Source organism: Leishmania martiniquensis, chromosome 36 (genome assembly GCF_017916325.1).
Source record: "Leishmania martiniquensis isolate LSCM1 chromosome 36, whole genome shotgun sequence".
Lineage (NCBI taxonomy): Eukaryota > Euglenozoa > Kinetoplastea > Trypanosomatida > Trypanosomatidae > Leishmania > Leishmania martiniquensis.
In genome coordinates, this window is record NC_090171.1 from 233,915 (window position 1) to 257,319 (window position 23,405).

Consider the following 23,405-nt stretch of genomic DNA (forward strand, 5'->3'; position numbering starts at 1 on the left):
GCGACCTGCACGATGGGACGACCTGCGAGGTGACCTGCAAAGTGGTTGTGGGCCCCGTTTGTGGCGGAGGCCATGCACATACCACGGAGTCGGCGCGTTGCAGCAGCACACGTTTACGGCCGCTTTGAACCGGACAAGGACCGTGCGGCAGGCTGAGGCTTGAGGGAAAGCTTCGCTGATGATCCACGACAGAGGGTGGACACGCTGTGCGAGGGGAAAGAGAACAAAGAGACCGATCACGACCGCGGGTCACGGTGCCCTTCGCGCGCGCGCTCTGTGTGTGTGTATGTGTGTGTGTGTGTGGACATATTCCCATCGCGATCACGTTTCGCCGTCTTCTCAGTTTCTCGCTGTCGGCGATAGGCGCTGCCGACGTGCACCTCCACGCACAAACAAAGAAAAACAAAGGGTAGCAGACAACACACGCGGCCTCGCAGAGGAACTCCGCTCTCCCGGGAGCAGGTCGCGGCATGGATCCCACTTAGAGAGTGGTTAAGAAAAGAAATGTTGAGGCCGCTGCCGGGGGTATCTCTTGAACGCACTCACGTATGTCAACCTACTTGTATCGGACAGTGGGGTGGAATGCTCAAGGGAGCGCCTGGTCACCATTGCCTGCAAGCGATGCGCATGCGGTGCTGGGCGTTGTCGCTGTTCGCTTCGCTCACCGCCCGTGCTGGATGTCACTCATGCATAGGAATGCACGTTGTCCTCTCTTCATTTCGCTGCCATTCTTTCACCTCTTCAACTCTCTCTCTCTATATATGTATATATATTCCCTCTCTTGCCTGGCCTCTGCACGGCTCCCGGCCACACACACACACACACACACGGGGGCATATGCAAAGGATACAGCCCTTTTTTTTTTACGCCTCCCCGATTCGCCCCCTCCCCTTTACTTCTCCTCAAAGTCGTCGTTCTGCGTGTGTGAACGCCACACTCGCACACGCATCCGCTATCGTGCACGGTGCTCTCAGAAGACCGCCGCCGACGTAGTAGGAACCTTTTCTGCTGCCTTTCCCCCCCCTCCTCCTCCTATCTCACCCTCCCAAAAAAAAGCGGGTTAGCAAAAAAAAAGGCTGAAGTGGAAGCAACCGAATCGTCTTCCTCACTGCTCATACATCGCATATCTCACGCCAATTCCGTTCGCGACACTCCCGTCATTCTTCAGAGACTTCCCAGAGATCGCCGCCGCACGCGCGGCTGCCACTGCTGCTACTTCCACCTCCTTCCTTGTACACAAACGCTTCCTCTTCTCCTTCCTGCCTTTCCCTTTGATCTATGCTATCTTACGTGGCACATCGCACGCCTCGAAGCTCTCTCCGCCTCTCTTTTTCGACAACGGCATCGATTGAATCGGGTGCGTTCGCGTTTCCCTTTTGGGCAGCGCGCCTGCTACCCCTGCGTGTGTGTCTGTAAGCTGAAGTTTGCGGCTGCCCTTTTTCGTCCGCTTCTTTTTTTTCCCCCTTGCGTTTCTTCTCGATTGCTGTTGTGCCGCCCTTCCCTTCCCTCGACTCCCCCTTCACGCTCCTCGCGCTGCTGAGGAACGCCACGAAGACCGCTTGCGGGCGCGTACATGCGTGGGTGCGAGGCATCCAGGTGACCCTCTGTCTTTCACGCACGCTCTCTCTCGTTTACCCTCCCTTCCCTCGCACCCTCTATCCTCTTTCTACCCTTCCACGCCCACGCGCACGCAGCTCACTCTCACACGCACAAACAGACACATACGGTCCACACTTCTGTTGTGTCGTGTATGTTCGTGTGAGGCGGGCCCACCTGTCATCCTGTAGAGCCGCTTCCATCGTTTCCCATCTCGTTTATCCTTTTGGCTTCAGTCGCCGACAGCGGTGCCCACCTGAAGCCGGACTGACTCGGTGCGCGTGCCCACCCACCCTCTCCCTCTCGCTCTCTGCCTCCCCTTTCTCTCGTAGTGATTGACCACCCAGACGTCAAGATGTCGACTGAGATTGAGTCGCATATTCTAAAAAAGTATGAGATTCAAACACAGCTCGGGCAAGGCGCTTACGGCATTGTCTGGCGGGCGGTAGAACGCAAACACAACCGCATCGTTGCCCTAAAGAAAATTTACGATGCCTTTCAAAACTCAACCGATGCGCAGCGCACCTTTCGCGAGATCATGTTCCTGCACCGGCTGCACCACCCCAACATTATTAAGCTGCTGCACGTTCATCGCGCCTACAACGATCGCGATATCTACCTCGTCTTTGAATACATGGAAACGGACCTGCACGTGGTGATCCGCGCAAACATTTTAGAGGACATTCACAAGCAGTTTATCATCTACCAGCTGCTCAAGACGATGAAGTACCTGCATTCGGCTGAGATTCTTCACCGCGATATGAAGCCAAGCAACCTGCTCGTCAACAGTGACTGCACCATGAAGGTGGCCGACTTCGGGCTCGCGCGCTCTATCCTGTCACTGGAGGGCGAGCAGGCATCGCGTCCGGTGCTTACGGACTACATCGCGACGCGGTGGTACCGTCCGCCAGAGATTTTGTTAGGCTCGACGCGCTACACCAAGGGCGTGGATATGTGGTCTGTGGGCTGCATTCTAGGGGAGCTGATGCTTGGCAAGCCCATCTTTCCCGGCCGCTCCACAACGAACCAGTTGGAACTGATATGCAGCGTTACTGGGATGCCCTCCGCAGCGGACGTGGCGGCGACGAACTCGCAGTTCGCCCATGCCATGCTTCGCGACATCCACTTCACGCACCGGCGCACGTTTGCCGAGCTGCTACCGAGCGCTTCTCCCGATGCACTGGACCTTATTCAGCGCCTGATGTGCTTCAACCCAAACCGGCGCATCACCGCCGCGGAGGCTTTAGAACACCCGTACGTGGCTGCCTTTCACCGCCCAGAAGAGGAGCCAGTGGCGACCGAGCCCATCACCATCTCTCTTCCCGACAACGAGCGCCTGCCACTGGACAAGTACAGAGACGCTATCTACGAGCAAATCGCCGCGTTGCGGCGCGGCTCTGCGTCCGGCGAGCAGCGGCAGCGCACAGAGCGCCAAAACAGCAGCAGCAGCGCTCCCCGCAGAGCTTCCTCCGGTGCTGCTGCAGGTGGATCACGCGCTGGCACCGGCACCTCTGGGGTTGCACGAACGACAGTCAGTAGCAGCTCTGCCGCGCGGTCGGCTCCGCAGCGCAGCTCTACAAAGCCCTCTTCTACCGGCCTCGCAAGCGACTCGTCAGCGTCGCGGTTGTATGCCCGTCCGAACCTCCGCCCGGGAACGGCTGCCACCTCTGGTTTAGAAAGCAGACCTGTCGCGCGCGAGGCAGCCGTGCGCAAGTGACCTTCACCACTGCCATCCACCGCTCCTTCGCTATGAGCCATGGATAGCCGCCAAGTCGTCTGCCCATGCGCGGTGGGCGCGTTTTGCCTCAGCAAAGACTGAGGGCTTCGTGTCCTCTCTCTCTCGTTGTCCGTATGCCCGTGATCGCCGCTTCCGCTTCTGTAGAACTCGTCCCTCATTCGTGTACGGTGGGGCCCCACGGGTACAGGTACGTGCCGTGCGTGTGTGTAGGAGGAGTGGGTGGGGAAGAGGAAGAAATCGATGTTCTTTCCGTGCGTGAAGAGAAAAGCCGCACGCTGCGCTTGCCCTCCCCCGCTCTCTGTATGTTTACTGGCGACAAAAACACATCGGGGAGCGCTCTCCCAACAACGCTCCCCGATGTGTATCGTTCTCGGTGTGCCTGCCTCTCTCCCCTTTTCCTTTTTTTTTTACGCCTCGCGCGGCCCGCCACTACGCCTTCAAATGTTTGGCGTGAAGTTTGTGCTCTGCAGCTCGCTGATAGCGCCGTTTCAGAGCAATGCTGCCTTTTCTAACTTCACATGTCTGCCATAGAAAGTCGCTCACCCCCTCCCCCTCACTCTCTTCCATCTGTCCTCTCTTCGACTTGCGCCTCGTTTTCCCTTCGGCATTGCTCTACCACCTCCCATTCTCTGTGCACACAACTTTTTTTTTCTCATCTGTTGGTGTGTCTTGGACCTGAGGAGCTGGAGCCCAATTACTGCTTTCATTCGCGCTGAATTTGTCTCTCATGATTCTGCCGCAGGTGCGGACTGGTTGAGTGCGTGGGTTGTGGTGTGGGGTGAGGATTGCACGCGCGGAATGCAAAGCGGTGGGAATGCCCAAGCGCTGACCGCGCCATCGGCTGGCCCCCGCGGTTTCATTACCGCATTGTTGTAGCTCTGTCGCTTCCTCTGCCTCTTTCTCTCCTTGTTGATTTTTTTCGCTGGTCGTAAAGAGCTGAAGTCGCGCATTTCGTTTTTCTGTATGTGCTGGCTCTATTCCCTTTTCACTGCGTCCCTATGTTTCGTTTCTGTAGCGCGCGTTTGTTTCCGCCCCTCTTTCCCTCTTTGTGTGCGTATGTGCGTGTAGTGTCGTTTAGTTTCGACTACCTGCGAAGGGCGTTGATGTCTCTCCTTTTTTTCGAGGGCGTGAGATTTAGAGGAGAGTGATTTGCTCCTTCTCCCTCGCCGGTGTTGGCGTGCGCCTTGACTGCTGGTCTGCTCGTGACCTGTGCACCGGAGCAGGGGAGGAATCAGGCTGACAAGTGGTCTTGCACGATATGCAATGAGGAACGTCTCTGCTTAAGCTGCTACTTCGCAGTAGGCACTCTCATGATGCGCTCCTTCCTTTTTGCTTCGCGTTGCTCATAAGCTCTTTTCGACGTTGGCCACCCGCTTTTCGGCTGCGAGTCCGTCCTGTGTCGCTCTCGCCTTTCAGAAAAGGAAGCGAGAGAGGGGGGAGGAAGCGCCGGCTCCATTCTCGCCCGGTTTCGCTTGCCCGCCGGCCTTTGTTTGTGTGTCTGAATGTGTTGATTCCGCCAGTTCAATTGTCACGTACGACGCTCTCTTTCTTTTGAGCTTCAACTGGGCCGCTCCTCTCTATGTCTTATCGTGACACCGCTGAGCGACGCACACGTTGACACCATAGCGCAGATCCTAGATGAAATCTTGCCGCCATTGATGTTGCTGTGGTGCTTTTTTTTTTAGAGCTTTGGACCGACTTCGTGTCGCCTACGAACACAAAGGCACAGAAGGACTTTGCAATGATTTTCGCTTGTATGTGTGTGTGTGCGTGCTTGAGCATGCTACCACCTTTTCCTCGTCTCTGTTTTTCTGCTCGCTGTATTGTATGCGGGCGGGGGTAACTTCGTTGTTTTCGCTAGTGTGAGCTGTATTCTGCGGAGCGGTGCTGCACAAGTCTCAGAGAAAGAGACTACAGGTACACTTATATCCTTCTCGTGAGGCAGCCCCTTCTCTTCGTGGCAGCGAGTGCAGCTGCACATACTTCGCGGCGGCGCTACGCCAAAGAGACGCGGAAGAGGGTAATGGGAGGGGGGGCGGCGGCATGAACGGGGACAGAATTGAGTTTGCAAGGAGGCTTCGGCTCCCTGCATATTCTGCTGCTCCGCCTTTCCGCCCTCCCTTTCACAGCGGCCTCACCCTTCACCGAAGTGCATTACTTCACCTTGCACATTCGTGAGCCGCTTTGCCGCCAGAGCATGCTCACCGCAGGCTTCAGCATTGAGCATTCGCGCGAGCGCTTCTGCCTTTGCCGTCACAGCTCTTGCTTGCTCTCTCTCTCTCGCCTTCTGCTCATGTGCTAACGCTGCGCTGTTGCACACACCCTTTTCCCACGATTCCTTTTGGACTCACGCTTGCTCGCATACGTACATGACTTGTTTGCTGCGTGGCACGTCGGCGCAGCTCTGCGTCGGGGCGGCGGCAGGACCCATTCTTCCTCTTTCTCCACTCCGCTTCTTTCGTTTCTGTTCTTCCCTCTCTTCCTCCTCCGCCCTCTCTCATAGGGTGCGCAGCTGCGGGCACTGGGCGCACGCGCTGTCAGGCGCACGTGGCATGCTGCACGGCGTCTGAGCAGGGGTGTGTGGAGGTGAGGTGCGCGGCATCTGGCACCGCCGACCGTGGGCGGGGCCATGGAGCGGATGCGCGTGGGCCCCACCCCCTGCTGCGCGGCTGGATGCATGCGGGACTGCCCGGGGTCGTGTGGCGCTGATCGCGCTGCACGTATGCGATGAGGGGACTTGGTGGTGGTGGTGACCGAGACGAGCGGGCGGGGCGCATGGCCCGAGTCGTTGGCCGGACGGCTTACCCTGGGGGGGCTGAGCCGCGGTGCCACGGCTTGTGGGGGGCGAAGTGCTTCAAAGGAAGTTTTCCTTGGGACTGCGACGTTGTGGTTTAGTGGCATAAGTGTTTACTGGCATTGGGCTGGTGGTGTTTTTGGAGCCTTCGCTCTTCCTGTATTCCTTTTTGTAGTATGCGGTGCACGTCGTCGTGCTACGTGTTCGTTTTCTAATGTGTCGGTGTCTGTGTGATGCAGTTGCCTGGAAGAGGAGTTGGAGAACGTGCGCGGAGCCACGCCCGCGCATGACGCCTCATCTCCTTCTTTTCACGTTGCTCATCGCGCGCGCGGTTTTCGGTGCTCAGGTAATTGATCTTCTTAGCGCAGCAGCTCATTTCATGTCGGGCGATGCGGCTGCGAGAGAGGGGCGCGATGAGCTCCTCCACCAGTCTTTCGGTGCGGGTGTGCATGCGCGCTCGTTTCGCACGCCTTTGTGAGATTGGTGGTGCACTGCCAATGGTTTTCTGATAGCGACGTCCGCTGTGCATACAGTCGGCTATGCCGTTGCCGCCTGTGGCATTCGGTGTTGGTCGGTGTTTTTTCTGTCCTACGTTTCGTTTTGTTCTTCTCGGGCGATTTAAACTCCGATGTTGCTTCATCCCGGCGTATAAATGTTTCCTGTGGGCCGACCGGTGCCGCTGCCGCCATATATGGCGTTGCCCTCAGCTGCATGCGTGCGTGTGTGTGTGTGTGTGTGGTTGCGTGCCGTCTGATTATCCTCATCTCTGTTGCTTGGGCTCCTGCCAGCCATAATCTGTTCTCCTTGTGACTACCGCCACGGTGTACCCAGCCGTGTTTTTGAAAGCCACAGAGAGCGGGGTGGCGGCGAAACCTCGTTCGCCAGTCATTTTCTTCTGTCGTTTAAAGCTTGGCTAAATTTTTTCCCGTTGCTTCCTCTGCTCTGTCGCTCCCTCACTCCGCTTTCCTGGTGCCCACTTGCCCCCTCCCCCTTCCCCATCAAGGCTCGCCTTACATCCCCGACTTTTTTTTTCGATCGCCCTTCTGCTAGTGAAGCAGAGCTTCAAGACCGCGGCAGGGGGAGGGTAGGGAGGGGGGAGGCAAGACTCATACACGCACAGACACAGATCTGCGCGTACACACACATACACACAAGCACAAGTAAAGTAAACTACTGTGGAGCGGAGTAGCCTAGTGGGCGATGACTACCGCTCAGCAGCCATCTCGAATGAAAAAGAAAATCAGAGGCAGATAGCACTATGGTGCGTTTCGCCCTGCAAGCCCTGCTGCTGTGCTTCTGTTCTATCCAGCTCTGCTGCGTAATTCTGTGTCTCTGTGATGCGGTGAGGTTGCACTAAGGATCTCATCGAGTAGCCAAAGACGAAGAAAAAATTTTTTCCCCGCATTGGTTCTGCGCACCCCCGTGCTGTGCACCTCCCTTCTTAGCGAGGGTTTGCTTATGGGGCTCCGCTGGGCGGAGCGGGTTGCGCTTGAAAGAGAGCGATTCTGCGGAGAACACTCATACGACTCTGAAGGCGCGCGAGTGATGATCATCTGCCAGCTCTACCTTTCCGTTGACCTTGCCGGACGCCTCATCCGTCCCTGGAACGCTTCACCGCTTTTTTTTTTGTGACTATCTGCCCCTCATCTTGTTCTCTCCCTCATTCGCATCATTGCTGCTGGGCGTATGCGCATAACACGGCATACGGTCACGCGCACGGTTCTCTTTTTCTTCGATCTTCCTGGCCCGCCACGATGTTGGGTCGCCATCCTCCTCACACCACCTCCCCTTTGTCCCTTATCGTGACCACTGCTCCTATTGCTGAGCATCAACATGCACTTCCCACTCGCTTGCCAAACGCACACACACACACACACACGGGAAGCTGAAAAAGAAGTTCTTACGCTGCCACTTTGCTCCTCCACTGCGTTTCACAATTGCATCCCACTCTTTCTATTTTCGTGGCGTTTCTCCTCGTTTTTTTTCTATTGTCTCCTATCTGCCCTCTGCCCTTTCGTCTCCTGTTTAACGTATTAGCGCATACATCTGCGAACTCACGAACCCCTCCTCCCCCCAAAGAAGGCGCTCATCACTTGTCTCCCACATTTGACTGTGGCTGTTGAGTTGGTGCACTGACAGGATTGTGTGCCGTTTTCGCATTCGCCGCTTCTTTGTGCGCCAAGCCTAAGCGGGCCAAGTTAATACCGACCGTAGCAAACAGGCCGAAGAAAAAAATAATAATACGCCGGGGAAAATCGGGAAAATCACTACAACAAAAAAAAGAAGGCAGGCTGAGTAGGTACTTCCTCTCGGCAGCTCTTCAAGTCGCACGCTCTTTGCCCCCCCCCACACATACCGGCACGCTCACACATCTCATCCGCCCCATCAAAGTGTGGCGTGCCTTGCTGCACAAGACGCTTACGCACGTCAAGTCACCCATATCTTTCACCTGCTTTTCTTTTTTCGCTACCTTTTCGCTTGCCGCTTCTGAATCTGAGTGCCCTCTCTCACTCGTTCTGCTCCTCAGTCTCCTGTCACATTGAGCGCGGTATCTCGCACCGCTCTGCCGAGCAATACACGCGCGATACGGCGACGAGAAGAGTGCCGGGGGACGGTTTCAGTGTTCAACTCCTTCCTGCGACTCCTCTCTTCCTTTGGCAGCCATCTCACGCGCATCAACAAGAGACACCGACACTCGCCTTCTGTTTTTTTTCTCTTTTCGCCTCTGTTGATGGTTTTACCGAGCTGATTGCGGAAGCTCTCCCTGTTCTTTCTCTTTTCGCCAGCAGTGGTCAGCTCATCACAGATCCGCACGAGAGCACACACGCGAGAGGTCAATTGCAAGCAAAGAGGAGGAGGGAAGCAAAGTAAGAGGTGCGCGTGCGGCTTCGCCCTGGTGTTCACATCTCCACGTGCCGTACTGGTGTGACCTCTCAGCGCCTACCATTGTTCGATAATTGCTGTGGACGCGTCGCAGGGGAAACACGTGAGGAGACGACCGATTTTTTTTTTTTCTGTTGATGGTGGTGATTGTGGATATTTGAAAGGGGACGCCGCCCAGTCATTCCTCTGTAAGCGCAAGCATTTCATCAGAAGCGTAGGCGTCCTGTGCACCTTTTTGCACTGCGCTTCTCTCTCTCTCACCCTCCATCCCCCCTCTCTCCCTCTTTGCCTTGCCCACGCGACGGCAACAGCGACGATAGGAAAGCACGAAGAGCACGCACGAAACGAAGAAAAGAGGGTGTTTTATACACGCAAAGTAACCCTCTTCCGTATCGTCCGCTCTCTTGTTCCAACCCCGTTTCGTCTTTCCCTCTCCCTTTCCCTTTTCGCGCCTTGCCGTCGTCTACTCCTGCCCTCCCTTCTCCGTCTTAACTGATCTGGCAGCTAGCCTGCCTTTGTTTTTGGCTGCCTGGGGGTCGTCTTTATTGCCGCCATTGGGTTTCAGCCGATAATGCGTTGAACGTTTTCTTTTTTTTCGGTGAAGTGCATCACTCCTCTTCTCTTTAGCTTTTCTCCTGGTGGCGTCTCCTCTTTTCCGCTCCTCTTCTGCGTGGTGCAGCTGAGCTTTGCTTTTCGTTTTATGGGCTGAACCTTCGCTTTTTTTTTTTCGCTCCTTTTCTTTGGTCGTTTGTTTTTAGACGCTCCACCTCATCCCTCTCGAGTCCACACATCTCACTCGCTCTCTCCCTACATATTGTGTTCTCTCACCCATCCCTTTCCTCGTCAAGCCTGCGCTTATATCTCTATACAAACTTTGAGCCTCTCCACCTCTCCCCTTCTCCCCCCTCTCTCCCTCTCCCTCTGCCTCTGCCTCTGTGTCTCTTGTTTCGCTTTTCCTTCTTTGTTCGTTTTTCCTGCCGCCTCTTTTCTTCGCTTCAACCGCTACTGTCCAGTTTTCACTTCCAGTGCTCCATCGGTTCTGGGCACTTCTCCCCTTCAGTGCCTTTTTTTTTCTTCTAGTGCCGCTCTTCTTTCTGTATTCCTACTCTCGTACTATTGCCATTACGCGCCTTGTTGCCGATTCTACTCTGATCACGCCTCCACCACTGCATATAGAAATACACGCGCGGGGTGGGGGTTGCAGACACAACACTAGCGTGCTCAGGGCGTCGAAGCCGTTGCCGTTTGCAGTTGCTTTGCGGCAGTGTAGAGCATCTCTTCGACGTTTATTTTACTATTATTTTCCACTTCCCTTTTGAAACTGTCCGTGCCTTTCTCCCCGGGCGAATCTCCCCAGGCGCGTGGAGGCGCTACAGGCCTGTGGTCCTTGACAGAGCATTCCTACTGGTGCCCTCACACCGTTTTATTTTTCGTTCCGCGCGAGCCTCTTCCTAGTGGTGTGCGTGTGCGTGTGTGCGTATTGTTGCTCGGCTCCTCGTATTGATCCCCTCCCTGCGTGTGTGCGAGTGTGTGTCTGTTTACTCCCTGTCTCCGCAACGCTTCCGGCTTTCCTTAGTTGTTAACGTCTAGGTTCTACTGTATTGCGCTTCTCTCTCCGGCGGCTCACACCATGCCGAGCGCGCATCCGCAGCACCGCAACTGGAGCTCCTCCAACTCGGGGGAGGTGGGATCGCGTCAGAGTCCCGCGTCTACTTCAGAAGGCCGCCGCAGCCCGAACGGGCGCCGTTCCTATCAAGAGCGCATCACGACGGTGCGCTTTGTTCAGCCATCGACAGGCGAGAAGATGTGCACGAAGCTGAACCGCGTGCAGCGAACAAAGATGAAACCGGAGAATGATGCAGAGCTGTGCGAAAGCTTTCTGAAAGGCCACTGCGATTCCGGAAACGGGTGCCAGTACGTACACGTGCCAAAGCAGTACCTGTGGCGCCTGCTGAGCCCGCAGGTGGACCCCAAGACACTCTTTTACTACCCCGGGTTCAACGTGCGCTGCTACACACCTGACATGAATGTATACTACGACATCCCTAGCGAGTTCATTTACCAAACCAAAGGAAGCGATCGCTACGTGGAGCTCTTCAACGACAACGGCGACAACTTCAAGGACAAGTGCCGTTTGTGCCCACACCTGCAGTCCCGCGGCATGTGCGACAACAACGAACAGTGCGACGACATCCACTGTGCTGTGGCAGACCTTGATCAGTTTCCGCACATTGCTACGCACCGCGCCACCAGGGAGGCTGTTGGACGCTATGAGCACATGCCGCAAGATCTTATCGTGCGCGTGTATCAGCCCAACACACCAGGTGACGGAATGGACTTTAACGGCGATGACGTCCTTCGCACAGCGGGTGCCACACAGTATGAGGATGCGTACAGGCAGGCCGGCGGTATCCCGGCACTGAAGATGCAGCACTGCGCTCACTTCCAAACTAAGAAGCTGTGCCGCATGGGTGACGGCTGTCGCTTCCTACACGTCGTCTCTGTGGCGTTAGCCAGCCCCGCACCGGACGAGGAGGCGTCGAACCGCTCGTCACCGGCCCCAGCAGCGACCGCGGCTCCCGCTACCAATGCACCTAGCTCTGCTAATGCCGTCTTTATCGCGGCAAAGCCTCCCACAGCAATGATGGCGGCACCGACCGTAACCGCGGGGCGCCAGCTGGGCGAGGACGATGTAGCGATGAATGCAGCGGCGGAGATGGCAGCCATCGCGATGGCCTCTGACGAGCCGCGATACATCGGCTCGCATGCGGACAACACCGCATCAGGGGAGTTTAGAAACGAACGCCCCCAAATGTACGGCACTCAGGCGGCAGTGCTCCCGCAGCCCCAGCCGCTACGTCAGCCGCCGCTGCAACCGAACTCCCTCTACCCATACGGCGGAGTGTCAATGGGAGCCGCGAATGGGCGCATCTCGCCGGTGCAGTACCGCTCTAGCGGACGTGTATCGCCGATTAAGGTGGTCGTGACTCCAGGCCAAATGGAGGGGGTACCAGCGCAGCGCCTCTCGCCGATTTCTCTGCCCAGTGGTGGCGCTTCTGGAACGTACACGCAGCAGCCCCCTAGTCGCACCTCACCGCTCCGCCGCAACAATCCGTACTCACTGTCGCCCTCCTCCACAAGCCTTAACTGAGCTTCATCTGCGGTGCACCCCAACCACTCCCCTACTCGAGTGCGCCTCTTCCCACACCTGTGCCAACTCACCCACCGCCATCGTGCGCGCCGGCAAGCATATCACGTGGCAAAGTGTACGGCGCTGGAAAGCCTCTTTGTATCTCCTCACCCCACCTTGTAGTACTAACACATACATACACGCTTGTGCAGACACGGGTTCATCCACACGCATGGCCAGCCCTGCTTCCTTCCTTATTTGTCACTATGTTTTTTTTTGTTTTTGTATATCGACCAAACTCTTTTCCTTCCTGACCTTTCGCTTTTTTGGTTTCTCTTTTCCCATCACTCCCCTTCCCTCTTCTTCCATGATGGGCTCTCTGCGCTCCTCTTCTCTCCCTCCTCCTCTTCTCCATCACCTCTCTTCCGTTTCTTATAAACATGGATCTCTTCTTGCACGCGCCTTGTCTCGTTTTTCTTTTTTTGTGTGTGTGTGTTTCGGCTTTCTTTCCTGTTCGCTGTCCCCACCCTCTTTTGTGTGTCCGTTTTTTTTCCTGTTTTCGTGCCCTTCGTTACCTAGGCGACCCAATGCCGCCTTTTATGCCCCTCCCCCTCCCCCCTCTACTGGTCGCCTCGTTATGCTCTTCCTGTATGTTTCCCTTCGCTTGTGGCTTTCATTGCGTGGGCCTCTGCCACCTCCGTATGAAAAAAGTGAGTGCCGCAATCGCTTTTCTCGCTGGCATGCTGCTTTGATGTCCTTGAGAGGAGGTCTTCATGCGTGACCGTGTACGTGTACGCCTTCTGGGTGATGTCTTTGCCCCGCCCCGCCCCTGCGTCTCTCGAGCCTCAGACGTGCCCCTTCCATTTGCGTAAACGTACGAGTGCTTGTGTGTGACACGATGCGTACTGGACATGCATCATTTTTTTCTTGTATTTTTATTTTGGTTACGTCTTGCGCGGGTGCGATTCCTCTCAACCTCTCCCCTCACCACCACTTCCACCTCCACGAAAAGGAACAAAAGAAGAGCGGAGGACGGGAAGCTCACGAAGAGCACATAGACACGCAAACGAAAAGAGCACACAGAGGGATTTTGGGTGATGCGTCAGATCGACGGACGTCGACCTGCCCTTACCCGTGTTTTTTCCGGTTTGTTTTCCTCCGTGATGTACTCTCTCGGTGCCCTGACACTCCTTTCGGAAACAACATTTTGGCCTTTTTCCTTTCACCGCTAGCGTTTTTGTTGTTATTTGCCCCCCTCTCCTCCTCCTCCTTCCTTGTTCCATTTGGGAGGTATCTGTGACAGTCTTGCTCGTCCAGCTCGACCTTTGTTCCTTACATACCGTGCGATTTTCCCTTCCCCTTTTCTTTTTTGAGTCTTCTCTTCGGCTGAAAGGAATCCACGGTGCGGGAAAAGACGAGGGGATGTAACCATGGGCCAACGCTAACATTCGAGTTGCCGCACAACGGTTCTTCTTTCAGGTTCACATCCGTGCATACAAAACCACGCACACACACACATGCATTTTTGCTGAGCGTGTTCGAGAAGATGTTTTCAACTTTCTGCTACTCAGCACGTGCCGATGGCGCCGTGTCTTTCGAGTGCGTTGGCCATTTCTTTTTACTTTTTCTTTCACATTTACACTTATCGTGCTATGCTGCTGGCCGCATAGAAGCCTCTGCGCGTCTGTTTGTACGTGTGTATGTATGTATGCATCTTTTCTCTCTTTCAGTGTGTGCACTTCTCATCATGGAATGGCCCCCCCTCTCCCCCTCCCTCCCCTCTCTCTCCCTTCTCGTGTGCATTGTGTGTGTTCCTTTTCGTTCTGTTCTGTCGGTTGTAATGCTTTTTTCCTTTTTTCCCCTCTCGCTTCCCCAGTGTCTTTCGCACTTTCCCTTTCGTTCTTTGCTCTGCGCCTCCTCCTCTTCCTCTCTTCATGCCGATTAAACCAGTCAATCGATGTAAACTGGAATCGCCTTGGGGCTCCCCCGCTGCACCCCCCTCCTCCTCCCCCTTTTCCAGTGAGGGAAATTTTGTCTTTTTGGTTACCTTTCTGCCTCCCGCAAACGCCGGATTCTGTGTGCGTTATCACACCCCGCACCACCGGCCCCCGCTTCGGCGTCGCTTTTCTTTTTTTTCTTTACTGTGTGTGCGCGTTCCTGCTCGTTTCCATTTTGCTCTCTTTTCATCGTTTCCTTTTGTGTTCACTTTGGCTTCTAATATATATATATATATTAGTTGGTTTTCTATTCACGTTGGCCTTTCCTTTTCCCTTCCGCGTGTGCGCCGAGTTGGGGGTGGGGTTGATGGTGGTAGCGGTGGTGGCTCTCTCTATGGCTATTGGCCTCTCCTCTGTTTTCACTCATTTTTGCCGTTGTGTGAGTACATCTGGAGGCTGCCTACATGTCTTTATACACTCGTGTTTGCGACATCCCCCTTCCCCACTCCCTCAGACTTATCCATTCGCCATGAATACTGTTCTCTTTTTTTTCCCATTGTTGTTTTACTCCGTCTTTTTTCGACTGTTTTGCTTCTCTCTTCTCTTCAGATTCGATCCCCCTCCCCTCCCCCTCCTTTTTTGTTTGCGCTTTCTCTTCGTCTCCTTAAAAGAGAAGTTCTTTTTCCTTCCGTATCAGCTTTCCTTTTTTTCACGTGTGTGCGCGCTTGTATGTGTGTGTTTCTCTCTCTCTTGCTCTCTCAACTTTGTCTAGACCCTTTCTTTGAAGCGGCTTTCTCCTTCTCAATCAGATTCGTTGCCGCATCCTTTCCTTTTTTTTTCAGTCTTCTTCTTGTGCGTCGCTGTCGATCTCTTTTTTTTTCACCTTTGAGGCCCCCCTCATTTTCCTCTTCACTTTGCACTTTTGCAGAAGTTCACCTCGGGTCTTCTCCGTGGAAGGTGCGGCAGACACACACACACACACACGAGAAAGGAGGAGAAAAAGGGGACGGTGCAAGACGGTACTCCAGTGACAAAGGAGCTGAATGAGATGGCTGGAGCTGTACATGAAATGACAAAGGCATCAGCAGTTTGCTCTCGCTGTTATCGTGTGCCCCCCACTCCTTCACATTTTTTCTTGTCGCTTTTCCCTTTCTTCAACTCTCTGCATTCAGTGCGGTTGTTTCTTCACGCTCTTCTCGCGGCGTGCCCACCCCCCTCCCCACTCTAAAACCACCATCGGCCACCACCACCATCATCGAATTCGCAGATTCATTTCATGGCCTTTTGTGATCTTTCTCTCCCTCACACTTTTGCCGCCTTGTCGTTATTTGGGCTGTACGTGCTTCCTTCGCCACACTCTGCCGCGCGTGAGGGCTTGCTGCCTCTCCATTTTCGAGCTAGCACTTTTGATATTTCGCCTCCCTCCTCACTTGGCTTGGTTATCGCATCACGCTGTTGAAATATGTTCTTTCCCTCCCCCCTCTTCTCCGCGCGCGCCTGTGCCTGTGCGTGTTAGCCGACTCGCTTTGATGATCTTGATGCAGAGGTTACTTTGGGCTCTTTTTTTCGCTTTCCTCTCTTCGCATGATTTCATAAGCACACTTCCTCTCACAGAATCAAGGACTCCTTCGGAAGAACTTCCCAAGTCGAAAGCCTTTTACAGACGCACACGCACGCATTCATATTTACATTAGCAGGCACTGGCTTCCCCATCTCATCCTCGCTGAGGTGGCCCGACGCAGCCCTGTGTTCCTGTGTGCCCCCTCCCCTCCCTTCCCCTTTCCCTATGAGAGAAAAACGGAGTGTCATCGCCGTTGATATTGATGTATCGGGTCTGCAAGCAGAGAGCGCCTTGGTTGTGGGCTGTGCTGCGTGGTGCCACTGCGCATCGCGCCACTTGGAATGTAAATTCGAAAAAGCAGAGCGCGCGAGGGAGGCTGACCAAAGAAGGAGGAGTACCTCAAAAGAACGAAAATCGAGGCTCTGGTCGGAGCTGCTTTTGGCGCGTCCGGTGCGAAGCGCTTACGTGCATGGTGCCCTTCTCTCTTTGCCCTTTCTTCCCTATTCTCGACGTCATCTCACCACCCTCTTTCCTTTGTTTCCCTTTTTTTCATCTTCTTCTGTGGATGCCGCTCTCTCTCTCTTCCCGAGAGATCTTCCCCCCTATCCCTTGCACCGATTCCCTCTTCTAAGTCCTCTCCGCCCCGCCGCTTTCAGTGTGACCTCCATTTTGCTATAGGTGAGTAAACGGACGAGGTGAGGACACTCTCCCCATGAAGACCGAGCTCGACTCTATGCTTTCCTGTGTGTGACGAGGGAGGATGTATAGGCTTCTGGGTGGTCGGGGTGCGCTCTTGTGTGCGCCTTTACGCATGACGCCTGTCGACATATTCCCCAGCGCTGCTCACTTTTTCAGTTCGATGTGGCGCGTGCCATCTCGACTTTTTTTCCCATCCTCGCCTCATGAGTGTCACCGGTTTACTCTTCGTTTCTCCTCCCCCCACGCACTGTTTTTTTTTTCTCCCTGTCGCTCGCACGGTTTTTGTGGCCTTGCTGACTCTCACGCAGTATCTTACCACTTTTCTTTCATGTACCTCCCTCACATCGATGCGCGTGTGCGTGTCTTCTCTGTAGTCAGGCGGCCTTGCTCGATGGTGAGGTTCTCTCGCTCGCTGAATCCCTGCTTTCTGCGTCTTGCACACTCGTCTGCCCCCTGTTCCTTCCCCCTTTTTTCGCCTCCGCTCTCGTTTACATGGACGCTGACATCTGTGGAGCCAACGATGGAGTTGCTTGGGGAAGGGGCGCGCGTTGTTTCACGTGCATTTTCTACTCTTATGGGGCCGCTGCCCCTCGTCTCTCCTCTCCCTCCCTTCTTGACCTTCTCTCCTGTGGACTGCTTTCGTGCTCACTGTGCCTCGCAGCCTTCGCTTTGTTTGCTCACTTTTTTTTCGGTATTCGTGTTCTTCGCGCCATAAGCGGCGAGCCACCTCGTCTTCTAGCCCCGCGCTCCCCGACAACTTTTACAGTGGGCGCCAGCTTCTCTCACTCTCATTCACTCGCACCCATCCACGAATATGTCGTAGATGGGTGGTGGCCCGATCACATTGGAAAGTGGGGAGGTGGCAGTCGAGCGAGGATCACCTCAGGCTACGAGGGCAGCGAAGCGGGAGCGGACGCGACTCGGGGTGGAGAGGAAGGGAGCAGCCGATAACTCCTCCATACACATACACAAGAGAATGAGCACACACACACACACAAATAGGAGTGCCTTTGAGTGGACCTTGCCCCTCGTACATGTGCGCGGGCCTGTGTGTGCGTGTGTGTGTGTGTGTGTGTGTCAGGAAGCGATGCAGTGCAGGCGTGCGATCTCTCGTGATGACGATAGAAGACAACTGCAAGATGAATCAGAAGCGCGCCTCCTTTTTCCCCATTTGTTATTTGACCCTCGCAACATATACTTGGCGGGAACGAGGGGGGCATAGGGAAGTCATGGGAAATGAAAAAGGGGGTGGCAGCCATTCAAGCTGTTTGTTCAACTCTGCTGTGAGTGCTGAGCAACAGCCCCCCTCCCCCGACACACACACACACACACACATCCCCTCAAGGCGCCCTACCGCTGTGCCGTGTTCCCCCTCCCCCCTTTTCTCCCTCCACTACTGCACATACGACCTTTAAAACTTCTGTCCCCCTTTTTCGCCTCGACTTTTCCCCTCACATCCTTTCTCCGTTGCAGTTCTTCGGAGGTGTGTATGTGTGTGTGTGTGCGGCAATTCTTGCATTAGTGTTGTCTGCTCGTCTTGGTGGTGCTCTGTTGTTTGGCCTCTCCCTCGCTTCTTTCCTATGTTCCATCTTTGCCGCTTGGCGGTGCCGTTGCCATTGTACCGTATCCTTCGCCACCACCACTCCCGCCTCTTCTTCTCTTTTCACTCTTTTCAGCTCCCTTATCATTGATTTTCTCTTCGCTTCGTGACTACGTTCTGTCTTTCCTTTTCGCTTTCGTTTCGTAGAGTTTCCTATCGCTTCGGCGCGTGACCTCCTCCTTCCTCGGAAGTACGGCTCTGTGCTTGTCCGTGCCTTCCTCCCCCTCGGTGGCCCTCGCCTCTCCTCTCTTTTCGTGATTTTGTTTCGCCTTTGAGACTTTGTATTCCATGGTCTTTCGCATATATGCATATGTCTGTCTGTGTGTGCGTCTGTGTGTGTGTATAGGAGCGCGTGCTTGACCAGTCGCAGCCTTTCGTTTTCTCTCTTTCTTCCCCCTTCTCCTTTGTCCCCGCGTCCCTCCACTGAGTCTGTGTATGTGTGTGTGCTCCGCCAGACAGCAAATTCTCCTTTGCCTTTGGATCTGCTCCTTTATTCACTGGTTGGCGCGCACCCTTTACGGGGGAGGAGGAGGAGGGGGGAGGAAAGGCTTTCTTTCTCCGCTCGCAGGTTTCGCCACGACTTTCGTGCTCTTTGCTTATTCCATCTTGCGGTCTCGACTCGCCTTTCTTCTGTTCTCTGTCCCCTCCCCCCCACCACGTTCTTCTCCCTCCTTCCTCGCTAGCACTGACTGTTTTCCGTCCTCTCTCTCCCTCTCTCTATATATATGCACGCCCCCTCTCCCTTTCTTCTTACTGGCCCGCCCGCGCATCTTCGTCACGCCACTTTTCTGTGCTCGCTTGTTCCTTCTTCGCCATTGTTTTCCTATATGCTCTTTACCCCTTTACCCCTTTACCACATCTTCCTCTTTTTCTTTTCCCTTTCTTCTATCCTCCTCTGTCTTGTTCGCGTGCTTATTATTGCTCTCTCCTTCTCCGTGTGCGCTGCCTATGTTCGTGTTCTTTTGTGTTGTGTGTGCTTTCGCATACGATCGCACCGCCTCTTCTTTTTTTGTGTTCCCCGCTTTCTGTGCGACTCAGGCGTTCAAGCGAGAACGCGTATTCGCTCGCGCGCGTCGTTGGCTTCGACGGTATGGGTGAGCAGAGAAGAGAGGAGTACGACAACGATGGTGTAGCGGTGAGCGATGGAGAGTCGGTGTTACGTGTGGCTCCCCCCATTTTTCCCCACTGGGGATCGCCACATGGATAGCTGAGTGTGCGCATTTTTTTCTTAAATTCCCGTTTCTATCGTTTTGCATCGCTGTTTCGTCGAGTGCGCCTGCCATAATTTACATCCCTCTTGCCTCCTTCTCTGTCAGTGTCGCCGCCGCCCTCACCCTTTTTCCGCGACATTCAGACTTCGCTCTGGTGCACGCGAGGCTGGGGTGCGCTCTCCTCTGCGTTCTCTCTCGTACGGTTTCGCTGCCTTTCCTTTCCCTTCACTTTTAGCGATAACGGATGTGTTACACATTCATGCGGAATGCTCGCTGGGACACGACCCAACTTCATCGAGGGAATACGATGACGTCATCTGAGACGACTTCCCTCTCGAGACAGGAAACAGGAAGCCGAGCACACAAAAAGGTATCAAGGTGGAGAAGTGAAGATCGACTGCTGTGCCCAGCGAGATCACGACCTGCTTATGTCATACGCATAGCGAGCATAGGCCAGTGATGAGCAGTAACCCCTCTTCCCGAAAAAAAAACATAAAACACAGACAAGAAAGGGCGTTGTGAAGAAGGAGAGCGACACAGCGAGGAGATCGCGATAGGGTCGATGCTCCTGTGCTTTTCTTTTCCCGTCTCTCTTCGTGTTAATTATACCGTACGTTATCCCTCTGCTTGGCTGCTCGCGGGCCCATTTGGCTTCTGTGGTTGCCGTCTTCTGAATGCGATGCGGTTTCGTTCTCCTCGCACCCTTTCTATTTTTGGACCCCCTCTCTCTGTCTTTCTCTGGATTGTGTGTGTGTGTGCCTGTGCGTGGCGACTCGCCTGCGGCTAAGTGAAGAGGATGAGAGGAGAGCACGACGGAAGAAGTGTATGGGTGCTGAAAGCAGTAAATAGACAACTTCGTCGTCCGCGCGCCGCTGCGATAATGGCGGTAGGGAGTCGAAGGCGAGGGCGTGAGGGAAGGGGTGGAGAAGTAGCACTCAAAACAAAACTAGAAGGTGTATGTGTGTGTGTGCTGAGGATGCACTTTTTACTGACGCGCGCAGCACTTGCGATGGGAAGAGCGGAGGATTTCGGCTGTTCACCCCCTCTTTTTGCGCCCCTCCCCATTTGTTCGAGACCTCCCAGAGCGCATGCGCTTGTGCATGCTCATGCAAGACGGGCCGATAGCCTGACACCAAAAACCCCTCGTTCGCGTTGGCGGTAACCGAGACGCTTTTCTTTCGCTCCTTTGGTACTTTCACCCGACCCAGAGTCGCTTCCGTAACTATGATGACGACCGCGACAGCAGCATGTGCGGGAAGGCTCTTCTCGCTCTACCTCCCCCCCAGCGTCAAGGCCCTCCCGCTCCACTTCTGCGGAGTAGAGAGATCGCTCGTAGCGAACACGCATGCATCGTGAGGCACGCTTGCGCACCGTCTAGAGCGAAAGGAAACGAGGGAACAAAACGAAAGCTCAGCACGTGGGCATCTCGGGGGCAACTTCCATTACCTCCTGACGATCGGCGCAGAGGATATCATCCGTTTGGGCCATTGCCCTCAGAGTGCCTCTTTGCCTGTGTGCCTTGCGTGTTGTCTCTTTGGGCCTTTGATCTGCCGCGGTGACCAACCACCCGAGTCACCGCGCGCCTGCCTTTTTTTTTCCCTGCTCTTTCTATACTCTCTCTCCCTTGTCCCTCCGCCCCTGCCTCCCCTCTTCTCGCTTTCTCTTCCCCTGCGCACGCTCACCGTACGCCCTGCATTTTCATGCGGGGCATACCGCGACGACCAAGTGAGAAACAGAAGCAGCCGTTGAAGGAAAAAAACAAGACAGTTGAGGGGTCCGCTTGCCCACGTGTGCCTGTGTGTTTTTGCGTCTTTAAGGATACATTTCATGTGTTTATATGTCTGCGTCTCTATACGATTGCATGTGAGTGAGTTGCTGAACGTGTTGGCTCGTCTGTGTCCGTGTGTCGTTCGTGCACTTCTTGCGTATTGTTTTACATGATTACCATCTTGCTTGTCCGCCTATGTGTGTGCCCGTGTATGTATCCCATGCTCCTTCATCTCTCTCCCTCCCTCTTTTTCATGGCTTCTGCTCCTTGTCGAGTTCTCCACTGTTTTTCCCCTCTTTTTCGACCCCTTCGACGCTGTGCCACTCTCCTCCCCCTCCTCTATTTTCGTCCTTTGCCCATTGCTCTTTCTCATCGCTTTTTGCGTATCTCCTCCCCTCAATGCGCACGCGCTTCTGGAGCGAAGAGCAATATTCCCAAAACCACTAGTCGAGGAAACGCTGCACTCCGCGAGGGTAGTGCGATCACCCCCTCCCCTCCCCCAAAAAAACGTGAAGGGATGGGAGCACTATACTGCGCATGGATCTCGGAAGTTCAAGTACTTGTTTCTTCTTGTGTGTGCTTGTATGTATCGAAAGAGTCGCCTACAAAAATGAATCGGAACACATCTACGGAAGCCAAACGGGTGCAGCCGCAAACGAAATGCACGGCACTCAGGCGTGAGCCAAAGGAGACGGAAAGAACAATGAGAGCGCAAACGAAGCCGCGCAGAGACGTGTGCCTGCACGCGCACCACTATGTTCTCCGGTGCAGACACCCAAGGATAAGCGACGGTGGGCAGTCAACACACCGTGGCCCAGAAGCGGGGTGGCCGACACCCACGAAAATGCTACGCGGGTTATACCCTTCGTGGTCGTTTAAATTGATTAGCCTACACTTCCACTTTGCTCTTTTCGTTTCCTATTTCATATCTCCTTTATCCCACCCTGCGTCGACCACCTCTGTTCGCGGTACCAGGGCCCAGCAGCCTTCCCCTTTCTCCGCAGGCCGAGAACGTGCGGCCGTGCCCGAGAGGGCACGGCGGCGGACAGGCTTGGGCTGGCGCTCTGCAAGAAAGCCTTGCGCTTATGGTCGTGTGCGGACCTGCTCACTGCAGATTGCGCGAGCGATTCGCCGAATGCGCGCGCTGCCAGCCTGTGGCGTGCGCCTGCCGCTACAGCTCGCCTTTGGTCATTGTGAAAGGAAGGCGAGCGCCCGGGTAGTGCGAGACCTGCAACGGTGCCGACGCCAAGTGCAGGAATTGCGGGACGTGGCCGCCGGTCTCCGCCGCCAAGCTGGTGACAGGCGTCCGACACCATAGAGGCACGGACGCTGAGCTTTCGTTGCGGCCGGAGTCGACCGTCGCCGAGCACCACCCTGGCGCCTGTCCGTACTTTTGGCTATCTGCGGCGGCGCGTGTGTGGGGATGCCGACACGTAATGGTGAGCCTGCGCGCCTGCCGCTGGCGCTGCACGTATGCGACGAGGGGACTTAGGTGATGGTGGTGGTGGTGGCGGCCGAGACGAGCGGGCGGGGCGCATGGCCCGAGTCGGTGGCCGGACGGCTTGCCCTGGGGGGGGGGCTGGGCCCGGGGTCTGAGCCGCGGTGTCACGGCTTGTGGGGGCGAAGTGTGCATTGACATGTACAACTGTCGACCGGGTCGTGCTGGGAGGCGGGACGCTGACGGGTAGGGACGCACTGACACTGATGCGGCCTTCACGCATGCGTGAGGGGGAGGGGTAAGCTGATCTGCTTCCAAAACAGAGATGTTGCCTAGAAGGAGGCTTGCGGGAAAGCAGTGGTACGACTTTGGGGATGTCTCTTGGCGGAGACGCATAATGCAGCGCCAGAATGGCGCGAGAAGTGGAGCAGGCAAAGACCTTGAAAGAAATGAGGTTGGAGAAGAGCGGCTGAGGTCGACGCTCTATCGCTGTGAATGATCATAAGGCGTGTTACACCGCTCTTACGACCATGGCACGAATGCAGCTCTGCGGAAACAAGTGATTCGAGGCGCTGAAATGAGAGTGTGTGTGGGCGTGGTAGCCTGTGTCCCCTGAGAGAAGGGAGAAGGAGCGAAGCTGCATGTACAAGAGGCAGACGCATCGAGTGCTTGCACATCGGCTAATGCTTATGTGCGATGGCATGCCCTCACTGGGTTTAGCATTCTCTGCGAATGGCCTTGGCTGCAGCGCGCGGCTGGCTCCCCTCTTGGGGTGAGCTGTGCATCGAATCTGTGCCCTGCACCTGCTCCAGCTCTTTTTTCCTCTTTTTTTGTTTAGTTCACCGAGCAGCGGTGAACGTGTGTGACTCGTCAAAGATGAACCACCGAGAGGAAACATGAAAAAGGCGAACCCCCTCAAAATTACGAGAGCACCACTCGTAGCGGAGCAGAAAGAGACTTGTCTGATCACAGTGACGGAAACAGGGCGGCCTGGAGCCATCCTGGCCATATATCATGCAAAGCAGAGCTGCCCTGTGCTCGGCCTCTCGC

General features: G+C 55.1%; 2 protein-coding genes across 2 annotated transcripts; both read left to right on the forward strand.

The window, feature by feature from the left end:
• Positions 1-1,951: 1,951 nt before the first annotated feature.
• Positions 1,952-3,313, forward strand: LSCM1_00074 (uncharacterized protein; the record flags this gene model as incomplete). Its single annotated transcript, XM_067317733.1, has 1 exon — positions 1,952-3,313. One exon carries the CDS (start codon positions 1,952-1,954, stop codon positions 3,311-3,313), a length of 1,362 nt encoding a protein of 453 aa, XP_067173838.1.
• A 7,328-nt stretch (positions 3,314-10,641) lies between these two features.
• LSCM1_00075 (uncharacterized protein) lies at positions 10,642-12,162 on the forward strand (the record flags this gene model as incomplete). Its single annotated transcript, XM_067317734.1, has 1 exon — positions 10,642-12,162. The coding sequence occupies one exon, from the start codon at positions 10,642-10,644 to the stop codon at positions 12,160-12,162; it is 1,521 nt and encodes a 506-aa protein (XP_067173839.1).
• Between the last annotated feature and the right edge of the window lie 11,243 nt (positions 12,163-23,405).